This window comes from Solea senegalensis, linkage group LG14 (genome assembly GCF_019176455.1).
Source record: "Solea senegalensis isolate Sse05_10M linkage group LG14, IFAPA_SoseM_1, whole genome shotgun sequence".
NCBI lineage: Eukaryota > Metazoa > Chordata > Actinopteri > Pleuronectiformes > Soleidae > Solea > Solea senegalensis.
The window spans coordinates 15,200,296-15,216,908 of NC_058034.1; the positions used below are offsets into that span (position 1 = coordinate 15,200,296).

Consider the following 16,613-nt stretch of genomic DNA (forward strand, 5'->3'; position numbering starts at 1 on the left):
ATATTCAACTACCTCATCTGGTTTTACAGAACTGGTTATTATTGTGATACATACAACAAATACATGAAGAGCAACATTTTGTGTGTGATTTGGATTTTTTTTTCACCTCCAACTTTGGATTCAAGTGTTGAAATGTGGCACAAATCACTTATCGGTGAGCATTAAATGACCTTAAGAAATCTTACATTACAGAAGAATTGTTAATGTTATCGACTGCTACTACATTTTTATTATTTATAACGTAAAAAATATTCCTTATATTACTGACAGGAATATATAATGAGAGTTTTTCCTTTAAAAATAAAGTGTGTAAGAAGCCAGAGGGTAGAAATGGCAAAACTGTCCTTTTTTTATGCTAAATAAATATAAACTTGGTTATTGTGTAAAAACAGACTAAAATTGATTATGACAATTTCGCAAAAATAAGGTTCCTTTTTAAAATTGTGCCACATAAAAAACAAACAAAGACGGTTTCTGGAGAAGCAAAGAGATGATTACATATATATATATATATATATATATATATATATATTATATATATTATTATATATCATAGACAGTCACTTAGATGTCAAACAGAATATGCACACCCTCATTCTATCTTTACATTACACAATCGGTCCGATGTGAGGGTCACACGCCGCATACCAAGAGGAAAGTTCAGTCGTTAAAAGAAAAAAAAAAAATCCAGTTCCAGTTTAACCCAAAACTTATAGGAAGCCATATTTGCTTTAATATTAACAGTTTGGAGACTGAAACACCAATAAAGAATTTCTTCATGAATAAAATCTGCAAAACAAGAATTACATTTTTTTTGTTATGATGAGGGTTACAGAGGCAGCTGCAATCAAATAACTTTGGGTCAGCGTGAGTCAGCCAGAATGATTCAGAAGCTACAGGCGGCTCATAATTAACTTAAAGCAACAGCAGCAAGTTTGCTGCTCTGCACTGAAGTCATTGTCCACTCTTTTACACATGGACAGTAGCACACACACACAAACACACACACACACACACACACACCAGCATATTCAGAAACTGCACTGTACACACGCAGATCATATGTAATGTTATTTAGTCTAAACAGTGCATGGAAAGCACCCCTGTGATTGAATAAGATAACGCCGAGTCTTGAAATCACATTTCACTGTCAGTGATGAAGAGCTTTTCGCTGGTGTGTGTCCCGCATGGTAAAGCTCTGTAACTGTAAGAGCTACCAGCACTGTTTCAAAAAAAAAAAAAAAACACCTCCTCCTTTTATACAAGCTCACTTCCCCCATTGTGTTTTCTTTCCAAACAAAACCCCAAAGATCTGAAGTTGACCTGGATACTTGTAGATATGCAGACGAGCCGCTACTTCTGCTTTCCATTCAAGTCCATTCAGTTTTGAAGGATTTGCCTTGGATGGATGGTAATAAACCCCTGAGAGGTCTGAGATGTTGAGAGTGTAGAGCTAGAACTGGCATGAAATATGGAGCACAGTGATCGTGGGGCTGTTCATTAGGTCAAGAGCCCGCACCGGTGAAGGCACACCACGAGGAAAATCCGTGAGAACAACTCGGGGAACAGGCGAGAGAATGTGAGAACATGTGCATCTGCAACTTTACAGCAAGGTTTTACTTACAGCTCTTAGTGACTGACCAGAGTGTATGTTTGTGTGTGTGTGTGTGTATGTGAGGTGATCAGCCTTACCAGCAGTAGTCTAGTAGATGTGGTGGCAGTACAGGGATGAAGATGTGTTGCCAGTACATGGGAAAGAGCAGAGCAGCCGCACCATGGACACATGCAGTTAACTACAGAACAAAACAAAAACAGCATAAACTCAACAAAACTTTCCACACCAACTCCAAATATCACAATAATATCCTTCTACGCTCAAAGTTTGACTAACTTCCCTCTGAAAACATATACCGTAATAAAATATTTTCTTGTTTCCATTACATTTTAACAACTTATTTAACTGCCAAGGTCTATTGAGAACAGACGCTCCATTTCCATCCAACCAGTATCCTGGTAATATTTTTAAAAAACATATGATCAAACTTGCTGACAGTGCGATGCTGTTGATGCGCTTTGAATTATCACTGCCAAACTCGTCTTTTGGCCTTTATACCTGCTCACAAAAGCCCTCACAAGCACATGGTACACTGACGTGCAGAGTGCTTCTGTGATAGTGATGAACACGCGACCTGCAAGCTATTGTTGGAGGGAGAAGAAAATAAAGTAAAAGCTTGAGATCAACCAGCTGACAGGAGCCCATCTTCAAACTCATGACAGAAATACAGCAGAGGAAAGATCGATGAGGAGGCAAAAAGAGCAGTATAGGAAAGATTGACAGACACACACACACACAGTCAGAGAACAAAAAAAGTAACAGGGTTTTTTTGTATATTCATTAATTGGTGTTGCATAAAAATAATGATTCAGAATTAAAAGTACCGTTTCTTGTCTGTTTCAGACACAAAAACAAACAATTATCTGCTTCAAAATTCAGCATCAAAGCAAAAATTGTACTTTAATCTGCACAAAGGCAACAAGAGGAGCCAGAACAGCATTTACAACACAAATGATACCAACTGCAACAACTAAGAAATTAAAGAGAAAATATGGAATAATTAACCTCTCTTTTTTCATTTTTTTAAACAAATAATGAGAAACAATGGCATGAAGATGACATTCATTTGAAAAGAAGCTTTCTGTACTGACAAGTCAACATTACACATAAAACTAAAGTGATTGTCTTAAAACCAGCACCCCCATCTTGACATCCCCATCTCATAAAAATCCAGCAACAGTAATGACACTACACTACACACCACACTCACTTACACACACACACCAAGGCAGGAGAAAGAGGCTTTAGCTCATCCCCCAGATTAAAATAACATGATTAAATATGGAAAGAGAACAGAGGTCTGAGGGGCTCCTGCGGGACTTCATTAGGGCAAATTGCCAAAGAATGAAACATGAGTTAGCCAAGAGAGACTGCGGGCGAGGCCAATACCGCCGGGACCCCGGAGCAGCAGCCGCTGTTATACTGCTGCAGCTTCACAGTCAATGTGTGAAGCGGACACACGCTATCACACACACAGGCACAACTACCAGGAGACCCCCTGCTCACTGACACACACATTGTCACAATTGACCGGCCAAAACTGGGCGAGCTTGCTTGCTGAAAAACCACTGCTGCCAAAGAAAAAGAAAGTGGGTCCCCCACCCCAAACAATCCACCCAAACATCAAGCCTGGACATCTGAAACGAGCACAACAAAAAAGTGTGTGTTTGTCGCCGTCCATGTGCCTCCCTCTCTGCATGTTTAACTGCATTCATTTTTCATCTGTGACAGAAAAAAAAAGGCAATGATTTTTTTTTTTATTGTCTCTGTGCAATCTCTCATATACCCAGTCCCACAATAGTTAGGACTTAATCAACATTTAATTGGTGTCTTGCTCTGTGTATCTGCATATGCATATTTACACTGCCTGCCGTCTTCAAATAAAACACAACAATGCCACGCTCCTGTCAGGATCAATTCCCTGGCAAACTGTTTGTTTTTTCCTCTTCTTTTTTTTGGTTAATTCTGAAAATAAATCAATGCTATGAATATTAATGTGTGAAAGTGAAGCACTTGGTAGAAGAGCTACTATCCAAACCAGCACACACTCCTGCCTCTTCCAAAAGCAATGACATTAACAGGCCATTAAATTGTGATGAAGAGAGGTCAGCCATGCAGCTATACGTAAACATACACACATATGTATACGTGTCACGTGCACACACACATGCACGCATGCACACACATTTAGTGGAGAGCCAACAGGCAAGTGTATTCCTCCTCTGGGAGTGTGAGACAAGCCCTAGCCATTCACTGGTACCAGGAGGTAATAGCACAGAACACCTCGCTAACCAACTCCAATTATCTCCACCAGACCTCAAGGTGAGTCCCCCAATTGACATGATTTACTCTCACGTTAAAAGGGGAAAAAAAGGAGTCTCTCTTGCTCTCTTGCTGCCTCTTCTAAAGCTGGGTGGCTGGTTTGTGGGAGCTGGCTGAGAGGGAAGGGGAGATACTAGAAACTTAGATAATGATTTATAAAGCAAATCTGGATTTCTGTTTTCCTTTAGTTGCTATCTCCAAAGAGATGAAGGTTGTAGTGTGCCTGAGATAAGGTAACTTGGAGGCAGAGGAATCACATACTTGCTCCTCTAATTCAGCCCATACAAAACACTTTGTCCTTGTTCAGGTTTGAGAACGAATGAGGCAAAAAAAAAAGTAAAGGGAAGATAAATGTGGAAAGAAAAAGAAGAGAGAAATTGTACTCCCCTTTTTTTCTTCATTTAAGGGGGCTTCACATGAGAGTGGGTCATAAGAGGCTAAGGCTGATAAAATATTTGCCAGGCTGATAAATAATAGATGAGTGGAGCCAAATGGCTTACACGCTCCACAAAAGACCTGGGTGCTTAATATTCCATTCAATGGAGAATCACAGATACAGTCCCCAAGAACAAATACAGGATTAGGTGCTGGGTCCAGTCCTCAGGGACCAGGGCTCTGCCTGGTAATGAGGGGCTGCTTGCCTCTCTCACTATGTGTGTGTGTAGGTGTGGGAGTGTGTGTGCGTGTGTGTGTGTTGCCCCTTCCTCTGAGAGAAGCTAAGCGATTATACAGTGACAGCCTGCTTCAAAAAAACAGTCAAGGTCTTTGGTTCTGCCCTAGCTGTGCTTGAGCTAAGACAGAACTACCCAGATCCATTCAACGACACTGAAGAAAGAAGGGACAGAAAGGAAAAGAGAGAGAGAGAGACAGACAGACAGACAGACAAACAGGGACATGAAGAGAAGGAGGTGACAGAAGGCCGGGGGAAGAATGAAGCCAATTGAAACAATTTGCATCACGACTTTTTAAAGAGGTAGCAATAAACCTAAGCAGAGAGGTCACACACCACTTTTGACAATAATGTTATCAGGGTGAGAATTAATTGTTAATAAATTCCAGACTCTACACTAAAAGCTAACAGTGTAAACGGCATAACAAATGTCTTAGCATATTGTCATTTGAATGAGTTGGCTGTTAAATAAACTTCAGCTCTGTGATGTCTGTGGCAATTAAATTTCATAAAAGAGACCATAAAAGTTTCCTCCAAAGATTTGATTGATTTGATTACTTTTTTTTGTTTTTGGATGTGTTCACAAAGCTCACTACAGTTCATATTGGGTTTATATTTTCCAGCTGTGAGCGGCTCCCTCGTTTACTTTGTGCACTGCACTGTGGGACAATTATGTCCATCAACAGCTCACTTAAAAAAAGCAAGCCTTTTAGTTACGAGTCACTTTTGCACTGTGAACACACCACAGTTTAAACATTCATAGACATAGCACTCGGTGTTTTATCAGTGCAGCTAATCTGCTCCTTCAGCAGGAAAATACAAAAAAACAAACTTGCACAAATCACAAGAAAAACTGTGTTAATTCCATGTGGGCAGCTACCAAAGCTCTTCTGACAACTCACAGGCCATCACACTGATTTCCATATTCATATTCAGATAGGATTGTCCTTCTACAGGCCTGAACGGCAACACAACCCTTCAACAACGACGCTTCCTTGGAGAGTTAGACCGACCTGAGACCTTAGATCTTCTTAGCACTGTAACTTCCACCCACACTATTCCTCTTTACCAAAGCAAATGGACACGTTGAAGTGAAACTGAAGAAAAAAAAAACATGGTGGGACCTCTGTACATTCACCATTCTCACATATTCTCACGTACATATTTTTTGCATATACATGGAATTTGCTTGAATACTCATGGCATATGAAGGAATCTATTGCACATATTATATTAAAGGGAGAGTAGTGTGAGACAAATAGCTGCTGCTGTAAGTAACGTAATTCAGTTTGACAGGAGGAATGGTATCAACAGAGATGTTCTTGACCTTAAACACTCATTCTCATTCTCCTACACTTGGCTTTTCCCCACACTGTCCCAACTCACCCCCCAAATTTAATTCTCTCCCCATTCTCATTTTCGTTGTGCTCTCCTTCTGTACATTACCACATCTCCCTTGCCGTCTGTTTATTGCCGTCTTAGCCCTTCCCTCTACACTCGCCTGCACCAACTAAGTTACCAATTACCCACGCTCTCTTGACAAACACCAATGTCAGGCCCAGCATTACACAGGTGTGCCACAAACAAATAGCTGGCACAGAGAGAGCGGGCACACGGGTCAATGCAGGTAACAGCTAACACAAGGCCTCCCACACATCCGCACACGCTCAACAAACTCTCTCACGGAAATGTAGAAACACCTGCGAGTGCAAATGTGGCATACAAACAGATGTATGCAAAAAAAACACCCACAAAACGCACATACACAGCCACAGCGGCACAACACAGCAATTAAGTTAGACACTTAGCATGGGACACAACATTTTGTTTATGGCGTGGAGGGAGAGCGGGAAGGGGAGAATGGCCCTCTGCTCTGCAAATGCACAATAACACAGAGACACATTAAGATACCAAGGAAGAGTCAGGTAAAGTCAGAGAGAAAGAGGACCATCCAGAGTGAGTGAGAGACAGACGGACATAAAATATCAGTGAGCAGGAATACCTAAAATAGAGAGATATTGGGAGATAGACAGAAGTAAGGGAAAGAGGGGAGAGGAAGAACAGAGGGAAAGGCAGGAAACAGAGAGACAGCTGGCACTCTAGGGCATGGTGGATGGATAGCTCCTTGTTAGCATAGGCCTGACAGGCTGATGAGAGGGCTGCTGTCAGCTGGTGCCGGGGCTGAGCTGTGTGAGTTTGGGCGATAGGCAGGGCAGAGGCTTGGTTTGAGAGCTGGGGGGCCTCGGCACATGAAAGACGTGGAGGGTGGTGGGGTGATGGTGGGCGGGGGTCTTCCCAACTGACTAGTTAGAGGAAGGGCCAATGCTGCCCTATTATACGGCCCTATGACAAGGCTGCACGCTCGGCTGGCTCCCTCCCCTGTGCCACCGCCGCACGGCCTTTTAAAACACTGGTACCATTCACCTCTGGTCACAAAACAGCAATAAGTCAACTGACGCGTTGTTGTAAGATCATGATTTATTCCTTTGCTGTTGGATGCTTGCGAGACACACCGGCCATGTACCGACAGACTGACACAGTGGGTTCACCAGAGGCTTTAACACAGGCAGCACCTCGAGCAGGCAGAATAAATGCAGTATATTCGTCTGTGTGTGTGTGTGTGTGTGTGTGTGTGTGTGTGCGTGTGTGTGTGTGTGTGTGTCTTTCACTCTCTCTACTCTTTGAATTCCTAGCTTCTCTCTGCTTGGCTGAGAGGCTGGACAGGCGGAGGTGGTGAAAAGCAGCTGGATGGTACTAACGATGTTACTAACAATACCTTCTCTCATACATTCTCTAACTGTGGCAAGCAAGCGCTATAGAAATATTACCTGTCCATCCAGCGACTGCTTACGCTCGCTTTAACCAACATTTTTGACAAACTCGGGCTTAATTGCATATTTCTCATCTTTTAAGATATCAAGAGGCATTGGTGTGGATAATGAGCTGCACTGTCCTCGGCTAAGTATGTATACACTTACATCACTGGCATCAAGAACCAAGGCAGCCATTCCCACTTGAACTAGGAGGTCAGTCTACCCAGCAGCAAAAATAACGCATCATGGGAGCAGCAATAACACCTAGGCCTGCTAGTAATCCCAGAGGAGATGTGAAAATACCTTTGTACTACACTGCCTGACATATATCGCTACCAAACCAAAACACTTCTCCCAGAGGAAGATGGATGGATAGACAGATGAATGGATGAAGGATTGCAGAGGATAAAAGGCTTACAGAGGTAAAGGTCTGACGTGGAAGCTCTTAAAATATCCTGTCGCCATATATTTGTTAAAAAAAATAAAAGCCAAGATCTGTCTGTGCAGAAAACTGTAAATCACAGGCAAATATTACCTCCACACCCCCACTCCCTCTAAAAAGAAAACCACCTTCACCCTTGGGTCTGGTAATTTACATCGTGTAACCCTTGTGTCACAGCACAGTGTGCTGCCTCGACCCTGAGAGGAGGTGCTGCTGGGCTAAAGAGTTGAGGGGAGACAGGTGAAATTCTCTGAGGGCTAGGTGAATTTTTACAGCTCATGCTGATTAAGGCTCCTGTGGGAGACCCTCGTACCATTTCCTCCAGGACCCATCACCACCACAGGCCCCTCCGGCTGTTCAGTGTTCTGCAGCCTAGTAGATACTGAGGCAGGACTCGCAGATACAGATAGGACTCGGATGACATCACTTCCCTCTTCCACCTCATCTGTCATAAACATTTGGTTCTGCCTTGTCCGTCTCAACGATAACGGGGTCGGTGGAATGATGGAATGAGGAACTAAGGGAGGAAGAGGGGTAGAAGGACAGAGATTTCCTCCCTCATACAGAGAGAACAGTCTTTGAATTATGTGTAAGAGTTAGACACATAATAACTGATAATTTAAGGCTTTTTGCTCATTAATGTGTTGCGTTTATAAGACAAACTGGAAAAGCTTTATTGTGGATTTAAAAGCTTGCCAGCGCTCTGTGATAGCGTGGCTGCAGGATGTCTGGCCAGCAGATCAGTTTGACTCTCTCCACACGAGCGGTGTAGCCATGTCAGATAAATATTCTCATCATACTACTTACTGTAGGGTTTGAATATTGATGAAGAGAATCGTGTTCAATCGAGGGAATAGTCCCAACATTGAGTTATATACTTTTTTTGGCAGCGCAATTCAGTATCTGAATGTGATATGAAGCCAAAAATCATAACCGTGACTCTATGATTGAAAATTAACAACAAAACTATCAACATTTTCCCATGATAATTTTCATGGTACCAAGAGGGAAATCAGACAAGACTCCCTGCAACTTGCAAACACAAAGTGAAACATTTCACAACTAAAAATTTTCATCTAAACTTGAACTAATATTTGGGAGATTAACTTATGCCAATACCCCACACCACATTGTTTTTATACACATCATTTTTCAAGAAGCTACGATGTTTTCTGAATCCTTTCTGAACACTTTTCTCCTTGTGCCTGGCAGAGCACAGCTGATAACTAACTTTAGCTGGGGGAAGTACTTGCAGGAAATGGACTCACAGTGCTAAGCTTGCTTGAGGTAATGATGATGCGTCGTTCGTGCAGCATACTGGCGTAGAGCTGGAGCATGTTGTTGATGTCCACAGCCACGAAATACTCTGTCAGGTTTCTCTAGAGATGGACAGGAACAGAAGGAACATAACAAAGCATCTAAGCTTACAGTAAAGTGTTGATGCTTCAGACAGTGAGAGTGCCACAGTGTGCCATAAAAGAAAAACACAGAGTACTGGCTGAAAAATGACTTTAACTTCTACCTCTGCACATATTGTCTTTAAAAAATGAATGGGCAAGAAAAACAGACTTAAATGGCAGTAAATGTTGCTTAAAACTGTCAGATTTGTGGGGGGTTTCTTTTTATCTTACAAAGCACGAGTTGAGCTACAATTTGAATACAAGCGCAACAAAGAACATGTGTTCAGTAGGAATCCTCTAATACCCATGGCAATCATTGAACTTCGACATAAAAAGCACAAGCACAACAGGAGATAAAACTGAAACAAGAGGGTGATGCAATAATTTCAAAAGGTGACAAGTGTATCTGATTAAAAACGATTAGAGGCAGAAATGTTTCCAGAAGATGGGGATCTCTCTTTGACTCCCTTTGTCTCTTTTCTTTTCTATATATACTTACACTCTCAGGGATGGTTGGCAGTCCATTGATATCCGGGGCAATGAAGTAGGAGTGCTGTGAAAACACAAACATGCAGGAGAGAGAAGAGGGAGGGTCACAAGTGAAGCATACCACTCATAGAAGAGAATGAGGGGAAGACAGGGGGGAAAAGGCCCATCACTTTGTTCTATGATTTATGGCTCATCTTGAGCTCTGTCTATATGAATTGCTGAGCTGGTGTCTGAACTGTGGCAATGCTTTTATCAGGCCAACAGAGCAGAGAAAGCAGCAGCTCTGCTCCCCATAGACAAAGACTGGGGTGATGTCTCCTGTGGAATACAGGTTCTTTATTTAAGCATTAAAAGGGCTTGTGGAGCACCAACATGCAGCCAAAAGTGGAGGCACACATGTGCACAAGTGTGTATCCACACAGACACACACAGGTTGTTTAGAGGATCACAGAGCTGCCTGTCTCACTTTGGGGGAGCAGGGCAGGTTCGGTGTTCAGATCAAAGGGGCCTGAGAGAGGTGCTGTTTGGAAACAGGTCGACTGAAACACACTTTTGTGTCTCACACACTCTTATCCTGCATCCTTAGTACACCTGGATTTGAGGCCTTGAATCGACCTTCTGATGGTTAAATCCATATTGTGTGCAGCATTTATTCTCACACTGAACACCTTTAAGTATAGTGAAATATAGAATTGTGTTCATCTGTACATCTGTTTGTATTCTTTAATACAGTGGTGTAACACAATTAAATAAGTAAACCTATTTAATGTATGGCAGCCACCACCTGAGTATTAGCCCGACACATTCTTCCAAGTTATATGGCTAAGAAAAACCAACAAAAGAAAATGCAAAAAATTAAAAAGACATCATTTCACAACAACATAACTTAAAGTATGCAAACATGGAGATTCACTTGATTACAGGAACGCCACCAAGAGAAGAAAGAAACATGTGACTGTTAAGAAATTATACAAGAAGAGAGAAAGCCCGTCACAGTCAATGGAAAAAACTAATTATCAGAATTTTTTCTGTGGAAAATCATAATAATAGTACTGGGTTAACCCTAAACCATGGCATTAACAAATTCAACATTTTCCAGAAACTGCAATGTTAAACATGAGGATACCACTTCATAAAAACACTGTTGATTAATACTGTTCTGTTACCTGACACTAAGATCTCACTGGCTTGTATATTAATGCACCAGTGGGAGGTTTTTTACTAAATACTAAAAACAGTGATGCTAATTAGTCTTGTGTGACTGGATACAGTTAAAAAGAAACGGTAGCACACACACGTATTGTGTATTGAGTGTGTTGAGATGGAGGATTTAGTGTGTTAAATGTAATATGTAAAAAGCAATTAACAACATGTTAATAGTTGGCATAATCCCTGAGAGGGCTCATATATCATACATATATCCAGCTGAATGAAGCTTAAAGGAGAAGAACAAGCAGTGCAAACAAACTTCACTGGAAACAACGTCTTGGTCTTTGCCTTGTGAGCTTTTTTTTTCTGGACAAAAGATGAGCCCGATATTTGCATTACATTTGAATGCAAATATCATCATATTTCATGATGAATGCGAAAATCTTGAATTAAGATTTCCAAAAAGTAATAAGTAAAAGTAAATGAATTGTTTTAGAACAAGACAGTATTTAATGTTTTTGACTGATTTTATTATATATTTATTATATATATTATACAAATTTTACAGATAAAGTTTTACTATGAAACTGTAACTAGTGAGGCTGCCACACAATATGTATTGCAGATGTAACATCAGATCAGAACGACCACACAGATAATCCATATTAGTGATTAGCTGTATGGATTCCCATACAATACTATAAAAACTAAATCCTGAATAATCATGTTTGCAAAATATCATACTGTTTTAATGTCAGGTTTTGTATGGACTGTTTCTTACATATTTATTTCCAATAAAACTGTACTGGCAAAAGGTTTTTATTCATCTCAAGTCGCTCCAGCAGCTCATGTAATACTATAATAATTAAGTCTTTGTTGGTTAACTTGTTTGTAAATCAATTTAAAAGAATATCAGTGAACAGAATGCACCTAATAGAGTATGTAAACTGTGATACAGGAACTCCAGCTCAAACCTCCAGTAACTGCCACACATACAGTCAAATATTCAGTATAAATCTCTCTCTTCTCCCTCTTCTCTGTTAAAACGTTTCCTTCCCCACTGGTCTATAAACCTATGGCATTGTGATAATAACAAGCCATGCTCCTCAACTCGACACAGGCTTTCATTGGCTGTTTGCATGCTGATCTCTCCTTTTTACTTGTGCTTTCGATGACATGTTTATATAAAAACACTGAAAAAGTGGGTTAACTGGAGAGGCATCAAGGAGATTCTTTTGAGCACAATTGCCTTTGCTTTAAACATAAGGGGGGCGCGAAAACTTTTGATATTCAGAGAGAGAATCTTGCAGAGTGAAATGGCATTAATCATTTACAAAGTTTGATTGTTTTCCAGAAGAGAAGAAACATACACCAAGGCCCAGGATAGTTTGTTTTTGTTATATTTATAAAGATAGTGCAGCTTATTTGGCCAAATTGGAAAGCCACGGCTCCCATGCGATTAGTACAGCAGCAGTTTCATATTTCACAGCAGCCTCCTTCACTCCTCCCACTTCTGCTATTCACTCATTCCCCTCCACTCACCGGCTCCTTGCTTCGCTGATCTCTCAGTACTTGCCCAGTGGCAATATACAACTGCTCATTCTTGAACAATGAGAGAGGGAGAGAGAGAGAGAGAGAGCAAAACAGGGTTCACACATGAAAAGGGACAATGATCCTCCTCCTTGGCTGCCATGATAAAACAAAAAAGCTGCTCTTTTCGGGAATAATTCTGCTTCATCAATTAAATATCAAACTAGTGGCTTCTCCATGAAAGAGATGAAGCTATCACCTCTGTACTCTGGGGCTTCTTTTCCAATGAGGCGCTGAGATTCAGATGAAAAGGTTTAGTTCACACACACACACACACACACACACACACACACACACACACACACACACACACACACACACACACACACACACACACACACACACACACACACACACACACACACACACACACACACACACACAGCTGAGGAAGAAAAAAAAAACTGACACAAAATAAAAATAAATCACGAGGAATTTTAATTGACCTTATTACCCTTCATAGAAATATATTGATTACCCCACATTAGTCTTGTAATGTTGTATATTCATCTGTGTAATTAGATGTGTATTGTTCTGAGACATTCGCTGCAGAAAAGACCCAGGGTTGCTTGTTTAATTGGTTACAAAAAAAAAAAAAAGGAGGGTTTGTCCTCAAGGACAAAGACTAACACTGGAACTCTTTTGATCTATTATGGTGTGAAGACTAAATAACTCAACAAAAAAAGAAGGAAAGAAAGAAAGAACCATTTTCGCACAAAACGCCATGAGTTTGGCAGCTCCATTAAAAGCCATTACATTCCACTTATAACAGTGAAAGCTGTTGGAGAGTTTTATGTATGAGCTGGAAACATACAAGCAGAGATTGTGTCAGAGTTAACACAAACACCGGCTGACTTTGAGGGACCTGGGATCATTAAGCTATTTCAGTGTTTGATAAGCAGGAGACATGACGAGTTGTGAAAGGACCCTTCAAGTTTAAACATGTCCAGCTCAGGCTTATCACATAAAAACCTGTTAGCGCCACTTCTCGTCTCCAAACAGAGTGTCAGCCATGGGCCCTCTGTGTCTCTCTCTGTTCTTACCTACTGCATCTTAACTTCTTCCTGCGAGCTGTTTTCTTTCTGCTCCACTGTTCCATCATTTATCTCCTCCATCTCAACCTCTTTACTTTGTTGATCTCTCCCCGTTTCTGCTTGTCTGCCCTATTTCTCGTTTTTATCTGTTTTCATGCCATGTCTTTGTCTCCTCCTCCCGTCTTTGTCAATTTCCCGTCAGTTTTTAATATTCCTTCCTCTTTGTTTCTGCTTCTTCTTTTTTTTCAAGTACAAATTTTGTCTTCAGTGCTTTTCACTCAACTTTTCTCTACTTCTCCATATCTTTCCTCCAGTCTCCTCCTCGATGCAACATAGGACTAGAGTAACTTTGCTGGCCCTCTCTCCCTCTGCCTGTGTCTACTTTCAGCTGTCTTGCCTCTGATAAGGGGGAATATTAGATCTATACCTACCACACTCAGGTTGACTGGCGTGAAGGGCTTTGGTACAGGCAGATCATAGAGAGAATTCAGCATGTCATTCAAGTCATTTTCCTGGGGGAGAGAAACAAACAACAAAAGAAGACAAACAAACACAGGACACATGAAATTCTATTTACTCGCGTTGTTGATGTCATGAGTTATGTGTCAATCTAAACAACAGTGCTGGGACTGACGCCAACCAGAGGGCAATCCTGCAGCGAGTCCCGGAGGGCTCCAAAACATCCTACTGACATATGTTTAAGAAGCAGCGGTGAGGTTAAAAGACAGCTGAGCGTAGGGCTGCAGCCGCTTATTATCCAGCAGCGCTGATTTACGACCCAGAGCAGGCTGTCAGTAATTAAGCGAGGGTCTACGCTCTTATGACGTGGGCTTTAAAAATCCGTCAGAAAGCAAGCTTGACCACAGACCAGGCACCGAGATTATTCCTCCAGCATTTATTGGTTCCAAGGCAAGTCTGCTTTTTACTCTCTTGGACCACTAGCTGGAAAACTGAGGGGGACAACATTTTGTAACTTGAAGTTCACTAACTACTTTGAACATGGTGGTGGGGCATCATTTGTTTTAGCTTTTGTTTTCTCTTGCCCAAAACTTTGTTTTGGCTACAAACTGATGATGGTTTGAGAAAATTTGTGCGTGTGTGTGTGCATGTGCATGTGTGAGCCAGAGACAAACAGAAACTAAAGAGGAATAGGTGGTGATGTACAGTAAACAGAAGAGGGAGGAGGGAGGGAGGGAGGGAGGATGGGGTGTTGGGGTGTGTGCAATCGAACGGTCTCCTGTCATGAGAGGCTCAATGCTCACACGCATGGTCAGCAACACGGCCTGGGGAAACAGTTCATTTACCCCTCGCCTTAAACCCTCATCGCTCTTCTGTCTTCCCTCGTCTGTCAACATCTCCCTCTCGCCTGGAACGGACAGCGGGGTAAATAGAAACCAAATCATGCACACTAACACTGCAGTCACCCAGGATTTCCAGCAATCTTTCAGTCCATCTCTTCAGCTCTCTTCCCCCTCTAGTTTTATACAGACAAATTATGCACACATATATATGTACACACACGTGTACATATATATATATATATACATACACATATACAAATTTGTATATGTTTGAGCGATTGTCTTCCTTGGCAAAAGTCTTTTAGGGTGGCAGAAGAGATGACAACTGAAAGCAGTCCCACGGCTCTCCCTCTTCCTCTCCCTCCCTCCCTCCCCCTCCCTCTTCTTCTGTCTCCCTCTTCTCTCGTCTAAACATGGGAACATCACCTACACCCTCTGTGCTAGACACTGCACATCTCCCCAGTTTGTAGCATATTTTACATTTCCCCTCCCTTTGCTAGTACAATGCAGTGAATAGTCAGGGGAAAAGACTTTTGTAAAGTGCGAGCATTTGTGTGTGTGTGTGTGTGAGTGTGAGTGAGTGTGTGTGTGTGTTTTCTTAACGATTGTTTTCCAGTAAATCATCAGGAATAACTTCCAGTGTCAGATCAGCTTTTGGTCTGTGAAATGTCAACATTGTTGCTGCTAACAACAGAAGCCCAAGTCGAGCCCAAGACGGCGAACAAAACTTGCACACTAAAGACAACATGCTGCATGCAGAGGAAGAACACAATGGGGGGAAATATCTTACCACAGTGCACTTTCAAAAACACAAAGCTGTACACTTGTTTCCGAGTAAAGCCCCACTGCGGTGTCTGATTTTCACATCATGTATGTATGTATGTAAAAAATTATAAATAGCAAAATGTCCAAACGAGATTATTACCTGCTGTTTCAATAGGTAGTCTGCCAAGGTGTTTAGCAGCTTGTAGTAGATTTCAAACCATGGTAGATAACTGAAAGGGATGAAGGAAAAGAGATGCAGATTAACATTTAAGTAAACAAATGTAAATATTAACGAATAAATTAGATTAAGCAGAATTAAAGCAGATTAACATGTGATGGATTCTTTTTATTATTCATCACAGAGTTTCGATTCCTCACTCTGTTGCATCTGTTGCACAGTGCAAAATGTTAAGTGTGTTAATATAGTCTTGTAATATTACATGGACGTATGCGCTGGCAACCTATTGCTCAATACTTCAAATGAACACAAGACACTAGAAAATGATTGTGTTAGCAGCCACAGCTGCTCCAAAGCACAGAGTCACGAGGAAAGAAAAAAAAAAAAAAGCTATCTAGTCTTTATTTTGACATTCTTTGTACCCTGGGCTCTACACATGCTATGAATTCCTGACATCTCTGCTCTTGGAGCCAATAGGATGGCTGAGTAGAGGGAGAGAAAAAACAATAGACTTTAGATTCTTAACATTAAAAAAAAAAGCTTTTATGTGGTGTGGGGAGATGCTATGGTTTACAAGCATGCTGCTCCCACATGCACGGACTTTAAAAAAATAAATAAAAATGCAGCCCAAGACGCCTCCTGCCACCACCACCACCACCAAAACCACTCACCCCCACCTCGCCCCCACAACCCTGTGCTTCTTTTTATGCCCTTCATGCATTAAAAACAACCTTGCCTTATGTAATTAAGGTGAAATAAATAATTTCATTAACAAGCTCACAACAATTTATACTGCAGCGGGTTTGTGATAAAAGCTAATCACCAAGTAAACCCAGCATACGCTC

General features: G+C 41.3%; 1 protein-coding gene across 3 annotated transcripts in view; it reads right to left on the minus strand.

The window, feature by feature from the left end:
- dennd1b (DENN/MADD domain containing 1B) overlaps nucleotides 1-16,613 on the minus strand; it is a 97,943-nt gene that overhangs the window by 35,610 nt on the left and 45,720 nt on the right. For 2 of the 3 annotated variants that reach the window (XM_044044701.1, XM_044044700.1), the window contains exons 6-11: nucleotides 15,751-15,820; nucleotides 13,956-14,036; nucleotides 12,443-12,502; nucleotides 9,762-9,815; nucleotides 9,131-9,241; nucleotides 1,693-1,793 (exon numbers count right to left, since the gene is read on the minus strand). In XM_044044701.1, coding sequence (XP_043900636.1) covers nucleotides 1,693-1,793; nucleotides 9,131-9,241; nucleotides 9,762-9,815; nucleotides 12,443-12,502; nucleotides 13,956-14,036; nucleotides 15,751-15,820 — 477 coding nt within the window. The remainder of the gene's footprint in view (nucleotides 1-1,692; nucleotides 1,794-9,130; nucleotides 9,242-9,761; nucleotides 9,816-12,442; nucleotides 12,503-13,955; nucleotides 14,037-15,750; nucleotides 15,821-16,613) is intronic. The other variant, XM_044044702.1, reaches the window with a different exon arrangement.